Source organism: Sander lucioperca, chromosome 15 (assembly GCF_008315115.2).
Source record: "Sander lucioperca isolate FBNREF2018 chromosome 15, SLUC_FBN_1.2, whole genome shotgun sequence".
NCBI classification, from domain to species: domain Eukaryota; kingdom Metazoa; phylum Chordata; class Actinopteri; order Perciformes; family Percidae; genus Sander; species Sander lucioperca.
The window spans coordinates 11,239,002-11,259,217 of record NC_050187.1 but is presented as its reverse complement, the minus strand read 5'-3'; the positions used below and the strand labels follow the sequence as shown (position 1 = coordinate 11,259,217).

The window sequence follows — 20,216 nt, the reverse complement described above, 5'->3', positions numbered from 1 at the left end:
TATGTGATTATCTCTGTCAGGTGTAAGTCTGGAGGGGATAATGTGTGTGTGTGTGTGTGTCTGTCCGCAGCTAATCTCCAATACTAGACCCATCAGCCTTATTTTTGTGCACATTTATGACTGTGCTGTATGCTTAAGGACCTCTCAGGGTTACGGTGATTCACAATTTTATGGACTGGTTTATACCGACGTGGGGGGGGGTTTATGAGCGGATAGGACAGTGGCATGAAGCGTCGCACGTCCATGAGCGCTGACACGCGCCTAGATGCGCCTTGTGGGAGTTGTACAAAGAAAATAGGGGCAGCAGTGTATTTTGTCATAACAGATCCGGGAAGGACAATTTTACAGTTTTTTAAATGTTTTATTAGTGTGCATTGTCCCTGCTCAATAAACCTGAAATAAAGAAAATGAATCAACTAAGTGAGATTCAACTCTTCTTCGTTTGGGAGGAGTGAGGGAGACACACCTGGCAGAGATCTGCACTCTACTGAGTGCACTTTTCCAGTTGTTAAATTTGTCACCGAAGTGCAGTTTTTATCAGCACAGAAGGATGAATTTGCTCACAATATCTCCAAAACCAGATGTGAAGAATACACCCACAGGAGATGTATAATTTCCAGGTCAAGGGTGGATATACAGTACCATTAACCCATAACATCTTGATCTGTAAAATTGGATTTTTCAAAATCACACTGAAATGACAAGTCAACCGACAAGTGGAACAGTGGTTGCGTAAAGGCCTTGCTTCCACTTTGGTCCAGAGAACGTTGTGCAGTGGAAACATTGAGCGGCTCTGGCAGGGTGTGGCTGCTTTTGGACCGAGCTGGGTCCATTTCTTCTGGTCTCTGGAAGTTAACAGAAGCAGGGGAAAGCTGGAGCACGGCCATGCCAGTCTCCACCGGCTGAATCCACACTGCAGCTAAGTACAGTCGTCCCTGTTTGCGCTAGTTTACACACACAGTTTGGTTATGGAACAGAACAGCTGCATCCATTTTGTTATTTCTTATTCAAGCCAGGTCATGTCAATGTCACTAATTATATAATTAGGAACTATTGTTATGGGGAAGTACTGAACAAAGTTAAGGCTGCCCCCTCTTAGTTGATAAGTCGACTTCTTGGTCGTTTTGGTCTTAGTCGACTAATATTTCTTTAGTTGATTTTTTTTAATTTTTTTTTTTATGCTTTTTTTAATGCTAAATTACTTATTTTCAAGAAATGTATGAGCACATATCTGGTAAATACGATTTAAATTGGTGCTTACTTGAGGAGTTAACGGTAACGGTTTTACAGATCTGTCGATTAAAGCTATAGTGCGTAGTTTCTGTCTCCCCCATGAGGAATTCTAAGTAATCATCCACTCCTCCACGCAGTTGCTAGTAGCCAAGGAGGACACGGAGGATTAAAAAAACATGATGGAGTCTTCAGAAGTCAGAACTCACTCGAGTTTCTGCGTGCGAAAGTCGCCGGATAACAGAGTTTCTGAACATAGCCATACTGAGAAATCCAGAGAGAGTTGTGTGGAGCTGATAGTCTGGATTAGCTTTGTAGCAACTCATTTGGCAATGGCCTGAATGTTACGGACGTTCATTAATATCAAAAAGTTATGCACTAAAGCTTTAAATCTAAACTAAACTAATTGAATATTCGACAAAATCATACAAGTGTTTCTAGGCCATATAATTCCTACTGGTTTTCCATCATACTGTGGCTGATATGATCATGAAACAAGTATTACAGTAAATGGCAGTCTATGTGCTACATGTGGCTAAATATAATACCAAACAATGCTGACATAAACTGAAACTACTTAGGACAGACTGGGTCTCCGCTGTGAAAAAGGCCTATGATTAGTGAACTATATTTCTTTAACCTATAAATCTGTCACTGAAGAAAGCAAAGCTTTGTTTGTTTGCTGTATACTGTATATATTTACTCTAGAGGGAATGACTTCCTTCATTATTTGCAGTACTCTGTCCTATTCTTAGCTACATCCGATTGTCTGGTGTGTCAGCCCAATTTCCCCACAGGGATTGTTAAAGGTTCCCTCTAATCTAGTCAAATTTGTACATGTATATGTGCACATGTAGCAAATTATTCTACCCGTAGTGGTTGCAGAGTTGCTACACAGTCACAGAGAATTTCCATTTCCGACATTCCCGCATATTTTTTCTTCATGATGCCACTTTCCTCAGAAGACACTGGTTTCTCTGCTGCTTCCGCCACTTTGAGCTGAGGAATTTCAGAGGAATGTGGCTCATAAAGTCATCTCTCTCCTCGATTCCTTCAGGGTTTTTCATCCTTGTGCATGTGCACATGTAGTGTGAATACTGGCCTATGTGCTGGGTGTCTGTCTGTGTGTCCATCCAAGTGTGCGTGTGCGTGTGCGTGTGTGTGTGTGTGTGTGTGTGTGTGTGTGTGTGTGTGTGTGTGTGTGTGTGTGTGTGTGTGTGTGTGTGTGTGTGTGTGTCCAGGCTGTGTGACCTTTGGTGTTACTGCAGTTTTAACACACTCTTACCAGGTTCCACATGCTCTGCTCTGATCTTAGTACACAAAGAGCTGGTTGTACCTTTTATAGATGTGACACCTCATCATTATTATGTAACTGGATAAAGGTGCTATATGCAGCACTTCTGCACAAATGCACAAATGGAAAAAAAATAGTTGGCAGCTTCTTCTTGGCAACGGAGTCTGCATTTATAGCTTTTAGTGTTATTGCATTTTATATGGGTCTTTTTTGGGTCACTAACCTTCTCGCACAAACAGAGCCAAAGGTTGCTGTAATTTTCATAAAAATAGCCAGTAGGATCGCCTGGGTTGTTCACCTTGTAGAGCGCTCAGCCACATATAGAGGTGTACTACTCGACGCAGCGGCCGCGGGTTCGATTCTGACCTGCGGCCCTTTGCTGCATGTCATTCCCCTCTTTCTCCCCTTCCATGACTTCAGCTGTCCTATATAAGTAACGGCCTAAATAGCCCAAAAAAGAATCTAAAAAAATAATAAATAAAATAGCCAGTAGCATGACTTAAAAAATATCTTAAATCTCTTAAATTTGAGAAATACCACGGCAAGCATGCTAATCAATCACAAGAGTTTTCTGTTGAAGCATGATTGATAACATTACATTATTGTAATGTAGCTAACAATTATGTTACAAGTATACTATACAATTACAAGTAATTATATTAATTAAATCTAATTATGTTACAGTAGCTGACATTTAAATTTGGACAAAACAAACATGAAGTAGAAATGCAATCTATGGAATATAAATGAACTGCACAATTATGAGGTTGTAAGTAAGTAAGTAAAGTTTATTTGTATAGCACTTTTCACAGACAAAGTCACAAAGTGCTTCACAGGCCAAATGAATACATACATTAAAACATCAATAGTCATAAAAAGTCAAGTCAATTTATTTAAAGAGCACATTTAAAACCAACCTAGGCTGAAACAAGTTATATTATGTTATAAAAACAAAGGAAGACAATAAAAATATAGACACAATGAACATCATACAAACGACACACTTCTATACAAATGTCCCTAAACTAAATCATACGCCAAAGAATAAAAATGTGTTTTAAAACGAGACTTAAAGATCTCGGCAGTAGAGGAAGACCTAATATGAATGGGAAGTTTGTTCCAGAGTTGGAGAAGGCCCTTTGTTTTCATCCGAGTCTGTGGAATAGCTAAAGGAACTGATTAGACGATGTTAGGTTCCTGGAGGAGTGATGTAGGCTAACGAGATCAGCAATATATAAAGGGGTCAATCCATGTAATGCCTTAAAAACAAGTAACATTACCTTAAAATCGATTCTATATTTGACCTGTAACCAGTGAAGAGAAGCCAATATCGGGGAGATATGATCCCTCCTTCTGGTCCCAGTCAACAATCTAGCAGCCGCATTCTGGACAAACTGCAGGCGTGATAAAGATGATTGGCAAATCCCAGAATACAAGGAATTGTAGTAGTCAATACGAGACGAAATAAGGGCATGAATAACAGTCTCCAAGTCCTTACGACAGAGGAAGGATTTTAGTTTAGCAATAGTCCTGAGATGAAAGAAGCTACATTTGACAACAGAACTAATTTGTTTGTCAAATTTTAATGCTGGGTCAAAGATGAAACCTAGATTTCTGGCAAAAGGGAGCACACTTGAGGCTAAAGTCCCCAAATTTTCCGAAATTGTTTTTAAAAAGCACAATAAAACACAATAAATCCTAGTAAAACACAAAATGAATGCAAAGAAATACAGTCTGCAATTTGGCTAGATGAACGCCTGACTAAAAAGATGCATCGAGCTGTAAGTAAATGTACATGTAAGATACATCTGTGAACTTTGGCTATCCCAATCGTGATTCTAAACATTCTTTTGAGTCATAAATGCGCAAAGACCAGCTGCAAAGCATCTGCTCATATCCAGCATGGCAGCGTTATCTCGAGCAGCGCTCTCATTCTGCTCTAGCATGCACAACTTTCTGTCTTTATTTGGTGCTGTTGTGTTTGGCTCAGGACTCAAGTGGAGTTAATATTTCACCTCGGAGGTGAAGTTGAGGGGAAATAAAGGACTCATTTCCGATCAGATTGTGCAGTTGAAGGGAGTGTTACTATGTAGGTTTGTGTATGTGCTCAAAGAAGATGCAATATTTGTTATTAAGTAACAAGAGTAGTGAGATATTAGGAGAATTTAAATAAGGTGACAGTGTTTTCACTACGTTTGTGGAAGACTTAGGTGCATGTATTTGGCTTCCTCGCTCAAGAAAATGTAATGTTTTTTGCAGAAAAGATATGCCGTTTCACATCATTTTGGACCATTATTATTTCCATATCTGTGTCTAAAATGTTGGAGAAGCTAGATCAGATGATAAATAAATAGCACTAAACAAGCTGAAAGACAGAACTTGCTAAAGAAGTCCACTGAGGACCGACTACAATCATTAGATCTGAGAAAAGTCTTTTATATAGTTTTGAGGCTCACGTTGATTTTTACATTGATTCGGCGTAGGAGCTGTGCGCCTAAGTCTTATAATGGTAGGGAAAACCCTGGGTGAGATCAAATGAAATCAAATATTGTGCTCTTCCTTTCCCAGATTCAACAATTGGAGACGCAGGTGATCGATGCAGAAAAGCGGGCCTTCACCGCTCACCAACAGGTAAGGATCCAAACAAAAGTGTGTTTACCTGTACTGTCAGTGCATGCATGTGTATTGCGTGTGTGTGTGTGTGTATAGGTATGTGTATATACAGCGTGTATGTGTGATTTCAGGTGCAGTGGATGGAGGAGAAGCTGAAAGCTCCAGACAGCCAGTCCGGAGACTCCGAGGTGCGTTTGTTCCAGCGCTGCCAGGAGCTGCAGGCCTCGGTGCAGGAGAAGGAGGACGTCATCGGCCAGCTGGAGCAGCAGCTGGAGGAGCAGGTAAAACACACACACATGGGGAATTTCATCAAAGCAACAGATCAAGTGCCAGTGGATGTTTTTTCTTCTTCTTCTTCTTCTTTTTTTCAAGGTGCAAAAGAATGCAGAGGAAGATATGGCATGTAGTTAGTCTTCACAGACACATGATACATACACTGTATCCCTACAGAGCTAAGGAGCAATAGTCTCAATTGGAAAAGTACCAAACTCTCGGTCCACAATGGAAAGATTTCTTATAATCCTTGAATAAGTGCACTGAGGATGCAAGAATAGCAAACTACTTTTCTGTGTTTACAGTATCTCTACTAATATTCATGATTAAAGGTTGTGGTTTGAACGTTCAAATTTCTGCCGCTAGGGGACTCTCAATCAAAACAACAACAAGAGATGGAGCAAAGCTGTCACAGCAGTCAGATTCTTCCGGTTAGGACTCCTTCAGCGTTCATTAATCAGGAGGTTTTTACAGGCAGCCGAATCATTCGCAGAAGTCCTCTCCTCTCCAAAAACAATCAGTTTATCCAACGCTGTCTAGGTCATTCTGTAGATGGGCTGCTAGCTGAAATGCTGCTTATATTAACTCAGCTTGTTTCTCTGATAACTTAAGATCCAGACATTCAGGAGTTTTAACCTGTCCCCTCCTCAAAACAAACGGATCCGTAAAACACACTCAATAACGCAGTTTTACGTTAAAAATCAGTGGTTCTCCGACACTGTTTGGCTCTTCGGTGGAGAGCCACCACTAATGTTTGCTCAGCTTTTTTCTCTGATAGCTTAAGATCCAGACATCCAATGACTAAAATCCTTAATTCAGTTAAAATATATTGTTAAACATCAACATCACCAAGGACAGCTCCCACCCTGGCTTTGATCTGTTTCACCTGATGCCCTTGGGGAGGCGCTACAGGTACATCAGAACAAGGACTAACCCATTCAAGAACAGTTTCTTTCCGAAAGCCATAACTACTTTGAACTCACACATGCACTGACTTTACAGTCTAACCCCCCAACCCCTGGACTTTCTTCTACCCACCTACTGTGCAATATTTAATATTTAATACTATTGATAATATTGATAATACTGTGCAATATCATTACTCCACACTGCATATTACACTGTATATAAAGCCATACTTATCTTTTTATTTTTTTATATATGTATATATCGTCTCAGAACTGGGCACACCCCTTGCACTACTTATTTTATTCCATGTTGTTACATTTCTTTTACGTACATGTTGGCACTGGAAAAAGGAGTTGCTTTTAATCTCGTTGTACATGTGTATAGTGACAATAAAAGGCATTCTATTCTATTCTTAAAAACAACCAAGATCTTAAAAAGTGTATTGTAAAAATATGGAATTAAAAGTCAAGTGGCAGACAACCACAACGCTGAGCCATTGACAGGTGACTGCCACCAAATGATACAGACTGTGTCCTTGTTTAAAATCTGTTCTCTGCAGTGACATTTCATACAATGAGTCACTTCCAGATTCTATCATCAAAATCTCTCTATCCACTGTTTGTGTCCCAAACTATTCTACGGCTGCTTGTGTTCAACCCGAGAGAACTGATGTTGGTCCTTGAAAACATGTCCTCTTTCACCAGAAACAGATCCGACTTCAGGATGCCAAAACGGTGGAGGAGAAAGCAGCAAAGATCAAGGAATGGGTGATGCTAAAGTTGTCAGAGGTAAATAAACGATGGCATTTGATATAAATTTGGATGGAAAAGTGGCAAAATGTAAGCTGGGATACCAGTATCATCTCATTCCCTTAGATCACGGGTCTTCAATGTTTTTTTTAAACCAAGGACCCCTCAACTAAAAGAAAGGCGGAGCAGGGACCCCCTACTACATATATATGTATTGTACAAAATTAAGTTGCATATTAAACTGGGCCTACAATAACATGTAGGGCGGTCTAGAGCCTTTATACATACCTTCTTAGTTAATAAAATACTGTTAAACATAAAGGTGGCACAGTGAATGCTTAGAATTAAAGGTGCACTATGAGTTCCTGCATGGTTTCAGCACGATTTCATTTTTGTCTCAAATCGTAGGCATCTCTCCTTGATCCACTAGCTGCCTGCCCCCTGAATACACCGTGAAAAAGCCCGGTCTCAGGAGACAACACAGAGGTCGTAAACGTCAAACACTAGAGGCACAGGATAGGCACCAAAATACAACAAACCACTCCAGCCAATCACTGACAAGATGGTTGGGGGAGGGGGTGGGGGTTAGTGACAGTTAGTCAGTTAGTCATGACAGTTACGGAAACATGAGGGGAGGGGCGAGCTTGCTCTGTTTTGTTTGGAATTTACTTGGACCGTCAACAGAAGTGACTTCATGCAGGAACTCATAGTGCACCTTTAACTGTATCTGTGTATGACTACCTTGGTGACTACCTTACCTATAGGCCAGTATGCCTATCATCAATGTTCTTTTTTTCACTAATAGGCAGATTTATATTTGCTTATAATATGTTGGATTCATGTTAAGACGTTTACATTTTTGAAAAAACCTTCAAAAACTTAACAATAACTTGGTGGCCCCGCTGCAGTAACTCTGAGGACCCTCTAGGGGTCCTGGACCCCCTGTTGAAGATCTCTGCCTTAGATAGTTCCCTGGTCCAAGAGGGGGCTTTTCATTTTGAAACATATTTCTTTTCTTTAGTTTGAGGTGGAGAACGCGGCATTAAAAGAAACCAACAAGCAGCAGGAGGCTCAGATTGTGGAGTTACAGAAACAAGTGCAGGGTAAGAGCCTTTTATGTCCTGCTCAAATATGTTTATGTCTAAACTAGCTTGGTAATATCTCCATGAGGACATTAAGACAAGTGCTAGTACGAAGTGCATGTACTATGTATGTACTGTAAACTCACACACACACACACACACATATGCGTAATGATACTGTTCAAACATGTTTGTGCAGCCTTTGAGCAGAAGTGTGGTGGGGAACGAGGAGTCCTGTGCAGACCAGGGGAGGCCCAGCGTCTCAGCAGCCTGACGTTTGGCTGTTTCCAAGTGAGGGGGAAGAGCCCCCAGGTCCTCACTGGACCAGCACCCTGCCAGAGGAGCCTGAGCACCCAGGGAGAGACTGAGGGCAGAGATAAGACTGGTAAGTCCCCCATATAGTCACAGCTTTGGAAATGGAAACTGATTCTGAGAGATTGTGGGTGACGCTGGGACAAAGGAAGGCAAGGTTTCATAGTGAAAAAATAGAAATGACTCAGAAGACATTTTTTAGCCATTAGGTCATATCCATGGTGTCTTAGACAAAGGTGTTCACGCCCATACTTTTTTCACCTAGAAAATTGTAAAGTTGTTGATTTTTTTTCAGTTGAATGACTGGACCAGAGCATTGATTGTAAAAAATAAAAATAAAAAAGAAATTTCCCTTAATACTTTAGCCGTTTGAACATTTAGTTTTCATTCAGAACACAAGACAAAATGAGAGTTTTGTGCAAAATAATCTATATATATAATATTTTTTGTAATCATGATTAATATTTGATTAATTGCACAGCCCTACATCATTATTGCAAACTTTGTTATCACAGCAAGACGAATGGCGTCTCTACAAGGGAGGCGTTTGTGACGGAAGAGATCAGCTCCAACTTAAAGTGCTCATATTATGCTTTTTGGCTTTTCCCCTTTCCTTTATTGTGTTATATATCTTTTTTGTGCACGTTATAGGTTAACAAAGTGAAAAAGCCCAAAGTCCACCCCAAAGGGACTTACCATCTCCAACAGAAAACACTGTTCACAAACTGTTCCAAACAGCTCTATTGTAGTCCAGCCTTTACTTCAGAGACAAACGTGCGTCACTTTGTAACACACGTTATAATGCTTGTCTAGCTGCTAGCGTGGCACACCCTCATACTCTGCAACTGACAAGCTAGCAGTACATATTGCGCATGTGCGACTCCCAACAAAGATAGTACAGAAGTGAGATGTCTCACTGTAGCTAAAACAGAGAGCTCAACACACAGGGTGAAAAGAGGAGCTGCAGCAATGTGCAGTACAACAAAAATATGGTGTTTTCTGAAAATTAAACCACATAAACCTATTCTGGTACAAGCTCTAAATACAATTATGAACCTGAAAATGAGCATAATATGAGCACTTTAAATCAATCCAGCTGTCTACACAGACCCCATAACGGCTTGCGTTTAACGGAAACATTAGGCAAACATTACGTAAATAAGCAACCTGCACTTTATTCTATAATATTCTTGACGTTGTGCCAAGCAGCTCTTTGTTTTTGGTGTATCTGTAGTCACAAAACCAAAATCAATGCTTCTACCACATATAGTGCAAAGATATTCCAAGGAATCTAAATGTTTGGTTTTGTTCTTTATGTGACCATCACTCTGCTTTGAGAAGTTTGCTGCACAACTCAATTTAAAATGAGTCTGAACTGAAATTAAAAACTATATTTGTATTGTATATGAGTTTAATTTCTTTTGAGAAAACCACTGAACTCGTTTTACTTGATGAAATTATACAATTATTATTGAATGGGTTTCACGATCTCCACTGAAAATAACCCAAATGATTTTCATGTTTGCTTTGACAGAGAAGAGTAGTAAGCAGACAGTCTTCTCAGGCACAAACGGTGAAGTCCAGACCCCTGACCAGACTGGACTTCTGGGTAATCCTCTGGAGGATGACAGTGCATCTGAAAGCCTGGGTGAGAAAGCCCTTGGACCTGAGTCCCGCAGCGTCTCCTCCGTTCTCTCCAGCGCTGCATCAGATGGGGAGGGAGGAGGAGGGGGAGGAGGGTGTGAGGGCAGAGGAGGAGGAGGAGGAGGAGGGTGTGCTCTGGAGTTCAGCCGCCCCGGCAGTGACACCTACCTGACTGCTTCGGACGACAGCAGCTCTCTATTCGACGACGACATGCAGCGCGCCGAGCGGCCCCGCTTCAGCCTGCTGGGCTCATCAGAGGGGACTCTGGGAGGCTGTAAGGATGGGGGGGAGGAGGGGGAGGGGGGGGCACACAGGGCCAAGCTGGAGGACTGCACCTCAGAGGAGCTCAACAAGCGATTCCAGTCACAGAGACTTGACTCCTCATCCTCTTCTGGCGAAGCTAACACCCCCAGCCCCATCCTCACCCCAGCCCTCACCCCTAAACGACCCAACCCACCCCAGGACCCGAGGGATAACCCCGCATCGCCCAAACAGCCCCGGCTGCGGACCCCAGCAGGGTTCGGGTTGACGAATGTGGCTCTGGCCAAGAAACACCTGAGCCAGCCACCGATCAGCAGCGAGGCAGCACACGGACAAACACGCAACGCTCTCAGCATGCTGCGCCCCCTCCGGCCACAGGAAACTGACCTCGACCAGGAGCAGGAGGTTGGCATGGAAACGGGAAGGGACACGCCTCCTCAAAGCCTCCCTTGCTCACAAGCTGCGCCTACATTTCCAACCTTGCAGACATCACCTGCTCCACCTGAACCCGGTACAGAGATCAGCCCAAAGAAGGAAGACTGTGACAGCTCAGCACCGCCTACACCCCCTTTGCACAGGCTGCCCTCCTGGGTAAGATAATCTAATGTTTATTCTAAACTGAGATCGATAATGGGTACTCACAGTGCCATCTGCTGCTAAGGTGCACATTAACAGCAATATGGAGTATACAGCCTATAGATCAGTGTTTCTCAAATGGGGGTACGTGTACCCCTAGGGGTACTTTGGAGGATTGCAGGGGGTACGTACATTTTTTTGCAAAATGTTTTTCAGTTACAAGGCTGTAGTTACTTCTACTGTCTTTTTTTTCAAGTTTGTCGCTTTTTTAGAAGTTTTTGTCACTGTTTTTGAAGTTTGTCACCTTTTTTTGAAGGTTTTGTCGTTTGTTTTGACCTATTCTTGCCTTTCGTCTTTACTTTTCTCTCCTGTCTTTTTTTCTTCAACATTTTTTTTCTGTTTTTTTCAAAGTTTTTGTCAGTTTTTTCGAAGTTTGTCACCTTTTTGGAATTCTTTGTCACTTTTGTCGCCCTAGTGTTGCCTTCCTTCTTTCTACTGTTTTTTTTTTTTCAAAGTTTTTATTGCTTTTTTGAAGTTTGTGTCTCTTTTTTCAAAGTTTTTGTTACTATTTTCGACCTATTCTTGCCTTACTTCCTTCTTTCTACTGACTTTTTCCAAGTTTTTGTCGCCTGTTTTCATCAGCATTTAAATGTTTTCCAGGTACAAGGCTGTTGTTTAGTAAATGTATCGCAGACATCGCTGTATTGTTCGTCTTTATATAGACTTCACGCTTGTTAGGGGGTACATGGCTTAAAGGGGGTGCATTATTGAAAAAAGCTTGAGAACCACTGCTATAGATGGTCAGTGTAATATCGAAAACATTGTTTTGACATAAGATTGCAACATTCCAAAAACATGTCAGCTGCAGTTAGCTTGCAAAGTAAGATAGCTTGGGACTTTTTTTTCTTTCTTAAGATATTCTCTTACTGGTAGAATTATCAGTGGTTTTTTGACTGATAATTTAGCATGTTTTTCCCACAGGAGAGTCGCATCTATGCTGTTGCTAAATCAGGAATCCGACTGTCTGAGACATCCTGCACAGACCCTGCTAGCAAAGGTAAGACAGGGACAAAAAGGAGTTCATGTTCAGTTACGCCACACGTAGGCCTTGGCAGCTGCCCAGGTTGAAATCCGACCTGTGGCCCTTTGCTGTATGTCTTCCCCTCTCTCCCCTCTATTCCCCCTTTCCCTCTCTATCTGCGCTATCTAATAAAATAAAAAAGGAGGTAATGCATCAACACTGTCCAGCTCAGTGTGAAGATGATGGAGTAGAAGCACTGCTGGGTCTTTGTGGTGATCAAATGTACTGTAGGTGCTCTTTGGGTACTTCAGGTCGACTGTGCTCATTCCATCTTGTTAAAGGGGCCTCATTGCATGGGTAGAATCTGCTCTCAAATGCAAAGTCTCCTTCAAATACAATCCAAGGCACACTGTAGCATTTGTGAAAAACATCTAAATGTCTTTTAACTAGCAAGGACCATCCCATCAACCAGATACGTTCAAACTATTTATCAATGAAAAATTATTGGTGTGCGAGGTGTGAATTCACTTAGAATCTTAGTCTAACTTAGTCATCCGTTCGCTGACTGCGTTGTGGGGAAGCTTCTGTAGGGAATCTGTGCTAGCACCCGGGCATTACAGACCCAAAATCAGAATTTTTAATGAATTCATAATTACAGAATTTCAAAATCAAAATTTTAGGCTGAAGAATTGTGTTCTAGGTCTTAAATCATTTCAAACAGGTCTACGTTTTCTCATTGAGATTCTCTTGCTGTGCTTTACAATGTAGTTTTTTTCTTTCTTGTGGTATTGTAGTTCTTTCTTTCCCTACTCCAAATATAATTTGCTGAATTACGAATACAAATGAGAACAACATGCAACTTATATTGCAGCCGAGTGCAATAACGCACAAGTCTCTTTCGAAACGGATTTTATTCTTTAGCTATCGGGAAGTGCAAGTTTAGCCATGCTTCTGGACTCTGATATAGACTTTTTTTGTTTGTTTTTTTATGTCATGATATAGGTCTTACATTTAATTTATAATGGTCTTAAATTTGACTTGGTGAAACCTGCAGAAACCCTGTAGGACCTAAAGGAGGGGAAAAAGAAACTGTGGGAGGGAGGGGTTAGGTGGGTATTTATAGGAATGCCGGAAGAGGCGTGGTTGAGGTGTGGCCCTGCTCCCAAATTTATGCTAGGTAGCTTCAGTTATTTTATGCATTTAAAATGACCCCGCTCTCCAGCTCAGTCTCAGCTACAGAGATATTCAGCGGAACAACTGACTAACTAACTGAACTGTGATCTGTGTTGCAGACCCTTACCTCCAGTCCTCCTATCCTGCCTTTGTAATGTACACATCCCTCATTTATAAAAACATGACTACTCCAGTTTACACTACTCTGAAGGGGGTAAGTGCAACACTGTTTTTATTGGCCTGTCACCATGTCAGCAAAGCTGTTTTTTGATATACAGTATTTTGCATGTCTATGACTGTGTGCAAGTGCTGTGTTGACCAACGCCCCGCTTCTGTCTTGCAGAAAGCCACCATGCTGAGCAGCAGTCCGTTCTCAGACGAGTCTTCCAGCTCCGAGGAGTCCTCTAGCTCCGGAGAGGAGGACGGATCCCTCTGCAGCTCCCACACCTCGTCCAGCTCCCGCAAGGACAGCAGCCCGGGCAGCCCGCGCTCTCTCAAGAGAGGTACAGCACACACACATACTGGACAGATTAGGTCAGGAAGGTGGGAGAGAGAGGGGCATGACATGCAGCAAAGGGCCGTGGGTCGCTGCGACAAGGACTGAGCCTCTGTACATGGGGCGCACGCTTTAGAATTCCCACAGCAGCTGGAGTTAAAACCATCCATGATCACAGTAGCTGCTGTACTGGTCAACTCTAAATCAATCGCTCCATTTCAAAAGATATTTAATGTCGTGCAAACATAATGAGGATCTCTATTAAAAACATGTAGATGTGTATCATTACGTACTATGTTGCAGGGCTGGGCGATATGTAGAGAAAATCAAATATCACGATATTCTTGACCAAATACATCAATGTTGATATTGCGGCGATATTGTAGGGTTGACAATTGGTGCGTTCACAAAATATTTACACAACAAGTGGGTAAAGGCAAATAATAGAACAGCTAGAACAGTCTGGTAAGTTCAGAAAATGAAATCACTTCACTGTAATGCAGCCTTTAAAACCAGGAAAAGACAATACTTGTGCCATATTATGACATCCAAAATCTAAGACGATATCTAGTCTGATATATCGATATTGATTTAATATTGCTATATTGCCCAGCCCTACTATGTTGTCAACTACTTTACTCTCTCTTCTCCTCCAGCTGTGTCCATGTCTTCTATGACATCAGAGAGCGACTATGCCATCCCTCCTGATGCCTACTCCACCGACACAGAGTGCTCTGAACCGGAGCAAAAACTCCCCAAAACCTGCTCTTCAGCCAGTGACAACGGCAAGAGTGTGAGTCAGTATGTTCTTTGGGAGATCGGCCTGTTGATTGGCCTAGCCTAACATTACCCGGGACACGCCAAAATCTCTCAAGTACAGATTACAAGCGCCTGTGTTACATGTTGTCTTTTGGAGCAAGCTCAAGTCAAGACTCAAGTCTTCATAGGCACACTTGCAAGTCAATGCAAAATGCAATAACACAGAAGTAGTTCTACCAGATTTGTTTTTCAAAGTGTTTTCTTTTTATTATATAGATTGGACCAATGTTGTATAAAATACTTGAAAGCAATACATGAGTAAAAGTACAAGTATCTTACCAGAACATGACTTTGGTAGAAGTTAAAGTTAAAGTTTCTGATATTAAATGTACTTAAGTATAAGAAGTAAAAGTAAACAAAACCTTTGCTTATGAACTTTATGTTCTAAGGTGTGTAACGTTATCTTCATCACCACTGTCGTTGGGGTGGTCATCGTCTGTTACCATGGCGGCAGAGCATGCAGCAGGTGCTTCCATGACACTATCAGTCATTATGCTTCCTCCTCCTTTGGCCTATGGTTTTTTTTCTTTTTGCCGCTTGGTAACAAACAGGCATCAGGTCACCAACTGGAGTGGAGGTGCATTATCTTGGCAATTTAGAGGTGGTCTTGGTCCGGACCAAACTGAACCATGGTTCGGTTCGTTTGCAGTATGAAAACACTTTTTGGATGGTTCAGACTTTCGGACCAATTACAGGAAGTTAGGCAACTACGTACCATAGAAGAAGAAAAAACCCGGGAAAACCAAAAATGAGTTGTGGAAGTACGTGGGGAGAGGAGGAGATTAGATATTTAATTTAAATTTGGTCAGACGAAAACATTAAAAGTCAATTAGAAAAAACTCACAAAAATGCCGACATTTACAAAGTTTTGCAGTCGTGCTGACGTTGTTGCTGCTGGTAGTAATACCATAATAACGCAATCAGGATTTGCTTATTCATTTGTTCATTCGTTACATTACATTACATGTCATTAAGCTGACGCTTTTATCCAGAGCGACTTACAATTGCTAAATATATGTCAGAGGTTGCACGCCTCTGGAGCAACTAGGGGTTAAGTGTTTTGCTCAGGGACACATTGGTTTATGCATCGCAGTGGGAATTGAACCCGGGTCTCCCACATCAAAGGCATGTGTCATATCCACTGCGCCATCACCACCCACCCACCCATTCATTTTCATTCATACGGAAAAGACTACCCGCCAAAATGACAACACGTCAACGTCAGACGCACGCCCGTCTACTCACCAATCAAAGGGAGACGCAACACATGTACGTGGTGACGACACGCCGTAGGTATGTCATGGAAAGTTCTTTAGTGCGCTGGCAAAATCACTATGTGAAACCAAAAAGAACGGGATCAAATGTATACAATGTAATTAAACATGAACGTTGGTTCGGACCTTGGTCAGGACTTTTAGGTGTGAAAACACCCTAAGATGCTTAGTGGTAATGTAGTGGAGTAAAAGTAAACATTTTATTTAGGAAATGTAGTGGAGTAAAAGTAAAAGTTTCCGAAAATATAAATAACAATAGTTCAGATACGTGAAAATTCTACTTAAGTACAGTAGTGAAGTATTTGTACTTTGTTACATTACAACACTGGATTAGACAATGTGCTTTCAATGAATTTTTGGGGAACTTTTATAGAAAACATTTTCAATAAAGACTGAAAAATTTGATATTCTATTGTGCAGGGAAATTCAAAACTTTGTTGACTTCAAAAAAAAGGCAAACAAAAACAAAAAACTTTTGTTAATTTGTATTTTCATTTATGGTAGGTATTGTTTTTCGCATATTACACACAACTACATAGACTGTATTTTAGGCGTAAACTTGAATAACTTAGTATGGTGACCTTAATCGGTTTAAGCTCAGAAGGACCCGTCTCTAAATGGTAGGAGGAGGGAACATTTTTGCCTATTTTAATGAGTTACTCTTCCATCCACTGCACTTTACAGTAAATCAAGCTGAACAGTGTTGTATTTGTGTAGGAACCAATGGAGAAGTCAGGCTACCTGTTGAAAATGGTGAAGACCTGGAAGAAAACATGGAAGAGACGCTGGTTTGTCCTCAAAGACGGAGAGCTGCTCTACTACAACTCACCTGTGGGTTTTACGCAACAGCTTTTATAATTCTGTTGCTTATTATGCAAGTAACACAATTACAATTTTAGTGCTTTTTTGAAAATGTTCTTTTGAACTTGTACATATTCCATATACGTTTGTCTTATGTTATTAAATGTGGTATGAATGGTATTCATCTATTGTTCTGTTGACAGCTCATTTGTTTTTATTCAGCTCAGTGGATGTATGTCTGTACCTCTGCAGTGAGCCTCTGTAAAACTTTGTTATTCTCCCATAGAGTGATGTGATCAGAAAACCTCAGGGTCAGATCGAAGTCAATGCCACCAGCAGCATCGCCCGTGGAGACGGAAAACAAGTCCTCCAGGTATTTGAATATCTGTCTACTCTAACACAATTCTATCCAGTCAAATCCTGGCACCTTTAATCACGAAATGCAGTTGCACAATTAAAAAACGATTCGAATTCATCCTCGCGTTCACCCGTGTTTTTCTTGTTGTGTGTACTGTAGGTGGTGACAGGGAAGCGTGTGTACTACCTGAAGGCTGACTCCCCTAACCTGCTGGAGGAGTGGCTCAGGGTGCTGCAGAGTGTGCTCAGGGTGAAAGCTGCCAGTCCTCTCTTCACCCAGCCGGATATTCGCCCCGGCATGAAGGGACTGCTCATCAAGGTGCAACAACCTACCAGCAATTTGACTTAAAGGAACACGCCGACTTATTGGGACTTTGTCTTATTCACCGTATCCCCCAGAGTTAGATAAGTCCATACATACCCTTCTCATCTCCGTGCGTGTCGTAACTCTGTCTGACGCCCCCACCGCTAGCCTCGCTTAGCCCAGATCCTGGAGGTAACCGGCTCCATCTAGCCTACTGCTCCCAATAAGTGACAAAATAACGCCAACATTTTCCTATTTACATGTTGTGATTTGTATAGTCACAGGGTGTACAAATAACAAGGTCACATGAGACACAGCCATCTTCTAACCGTATACATACTGGGAACTATATTCTCAGAAGACGAAGCACTGCTACTTCTGTGGAGTGATTTGCTCGCATCACCTGACTGACGTGACTTATCTAACTCTGGGGGATACGGTGAATCAGCTAAAGTACCAATAAGTCGGCGTGTTCCTTTAAAAAAATTACCATTTCATGGGGCACCCTGGTAGCTCACCTGGTTAAGCGTGCGCAAAGGCGTGTACAAAGGCTCCGTCCTTGCTGCAGCTGCCGCATGTTCAACTCCAACCTGCAGTCCTTTGCTGCATGTCATTCCCTCTCTCTCTCTCTCTCTCTTTCTCTCTTCCCATTTCCTGTCTACAGCTGTCCTGTCTATTAAAGACCTAAAATGCCCAAAAGGAAAATACCATTTCATAAAAAACAGAACTTTACCTAAATGAAAAGTTTTTTTGTGCAATAATTTTTTTTCAAAGCATTTCTACATCTATATACCACCACATATTTAATGTTAGATTGTCAACTGCTGTTAGTGAAATTAGTTTCTTGCTCCATGGCAGGTGAAGCACGGCTACTCTAAGCGGGTTTGGTGTGCCCTGATTGGCAAAACCTTGTACTATTTCCGCAGCCAAGAGGACAAGGTAAGATTCAACATCAATTCTCCCATTATGTAAGATTTACAGCATGTAGAGACAGAATTATAATGCTCCCGTCATGTTCGTCTTTTCGTTTTACCTGAAGTGACGTACTAAGTGCTGTAAAGCCTGCTAGTTCTTATTATAAAAATGTGTAACAGTAATGAACCTTGATCCCTGTCTTAAATTTAATTTGACTAAATTGGGTCTGGAAAGTCATTTAAGAGCCCATGATTTGATGTTTAAGAAGGTGTGAGAACCATGTTTATTTTTGTGCAGTGGTGCAACACAAAAGATGTTACCTTTTATTTCAGTGTGTGTGTGTGTGTGTGTGTGTGTGTGTGTGTGTGTGTGTGTGTGTGTGTGTGTGTGTGTGTGTGTTTCCAGTTCCCCCTGGGTCAGATTAAGCTGTGGGAGGCCCAGGTGGAGGAGGTAGACAGGTCAAGAGATTCAGATGATGACCTAAAGGCATGTGGGCGGGGCTTACAGGCAGCATCTTTTACCATAGCCATCCACCCACAAGAGCAAGGGCCGACCTACCTGCTCATCGAGTCCCGCCACGAAAAGGTCAGCGTCGCTCTGAAAGAAAGTTCTTCTTTCTTTTGTGAGGGCTGCAATTTTTCTGCTCTGCACTTCCAAATTTGCTGCAAGAGATTAGTCATCAGGACAGTGTATCAGCCTTGTATTTTCTATACTGAAGTTAAAATGTCTGTATGTGGGGCTCTTCTATTCATTATTAACAAATCAGAAAGGAAATCTGCTTTACCTTTGCTGCATTCAAATGCTTCCCTCAGACATTGTTGGTTTAGCACAAAAAAAATGTAAATGCTTTCAGAGGGAATTTACTGTGTTTTAAGTTTAAACTAGGCCTAATTCTATTCTTAGTATGAACAGAATGTGAAGATTTCTTGTGTTTATTTGATCTGGTATCACTGATGTTAATGTGTGTGATTCTATAGGACTCGTGGCTGTACCATCTGTCTGTGGCGGCGGGCACCACCGTGGGTAAAGTCGGCACTGAGTTTGAACAACTGGTGGGAAAACTCTTCCAACTGGACGGAGATCCAAGTAAGAATCTCCTACAAATGATTTTCTTTTTGTCGTCTTTGATTGTGATTAACTAATAGCTGCCTGCGTTTTTTTACTTAAAGTGCTCATATTATGCTTTTTGGCTTTTCCCCTTTCCTTTATTGTGTTATATATCTTTTTTGGTGCAAGTTATAGGTTTACTAAATGAAAAATCCCAAAGTCCACCCCAAAGGGAGTTAGCATCTCCAACAGAAAACACTGTTCACAAACTGCTCCAAACAGCTCTATTGTAGTCCAGCCTTTACTTCAGAGACAAACGTGGTCACTTTGTAACACGTTATAATGCTCGCCTAGCTGCTAGCGTGGCAAGCCCTCATACTCTGCTTCTGACTGGCTAGTAGTCCTTAAAGATGGAACAGAAGTGAGATGCCTCACTCTGTAGCTAAAACAGAGAGTTCAACACACAGGGTGAAAAGAGGAGCTGCAGCAATGTGCAGTACAACAAATATATGGTGTTTTCTGAAAATTAAACCACATAAACCTATTCTGGTACAAGCTCTAAATACAATTATGAACCTGAAAATGAGCATAATATGAGCACTTTAATGAAAAATAAAACGGTTTCATGCATAACATCACACCATCTGCAAAAGTAACCACCTGATAGAGGGTAGACCATTCTGAATGAAATTTATTTTCAATCATGCTTGTTGTCCTGATACTAAATTGAGGATGTTATCACCCTAATAAATAGCCCTAAATTAGATGATCTGATCACTTGTATGACTTGTGCTTATTACTGCCTTTAGCTAGCAGTTTGTCTCTCTGTCTTCCAGACTCTCAGATCTGGAGACATCCCATGTTGTGTTTCAGTAAGGAAGCTCTGTTGTCTCCTCTCACCACCCTGCCTTCACAAGCTCTGCAGACAGAGGCCGTTAAACTATTTAAGGTACACACACACACGCACACACACACACACACACACACACACACACACACACACACACACACACACACAGCATCGATATGCAGTTTTTATCCCTTATCACAGAATGATCTCTCTCCC

The 20,216-nt window shown here is 41.5% G+C and overlaps 1 protein-coding gene across 1 annotated transcript in view; it reads left to right on the top strand.

Annotated features, from left to right (window-relative positions):
* Positions 1-20,216, top strand: part of plekhh2 (pleckstrin homology domain containing, family H (with MyTH4 domain) member 2) — a 49,419-nt gene that overhangs the window by 11,486 nt on the left and 17,717 nt on the right. Inside the window, exons 3-19 of the mRNA XM_031284123.2 lie at positions 5,093-5,155; positions 5,269-5,418; positions 7,024-7,107; positions 8,090-8,171; positions 8,350-8,535; positions 9,997-10,958; positions 11,925-12,000; positions 13,257-13,351; positions 13,481-13,640; positions 14,290-14,426; positions 16,444-16,557; positions 16,814-16,900; positions 17,045-17,203; positions 18,047-18,127; positions 18,509-18,688; positions 19,081-19,189; positions 19,987-20,099. Coding sequence (XP_031139983.1) covers positions 5,093-5,155; positions 5,269-5,418; positions 7,024-7,107; positions 8,090-8,171; positions 8,350-8,535; positions 9,997-10,958; positions 11,925-12,000; positions 13,257-13,351; positions 13,481-13,640; positions 14,290-14,426; positions 16,444-16,557; positions 16,814-16,900; positions 17,045-17,203; positions 18,047-18,127; positions 18,509-18,688; positions 19,081-19,189; positions 19,987-20,099 — 2,838 coding nt within the window. The remainder of the gene's footprint in view (positions 1-5,092; positions 5,156-5,268; positions 5,419-7,023; positions 7,108-8,089; positions 8,172-8,349; positions 8,536-9,996; positions 10,959-11,924; positions 12,001-13,256; positions 13,352-13,480; positions 13,641-14,289; positions 14,427-16,443; positions 16,558-16,813; positions 16,901-17,044; positions 17,204-18,046; positions 18,128-18,508; positions 18,689-19,080; positions 19,190-19,986; positions 20,100-20,216) is intronic.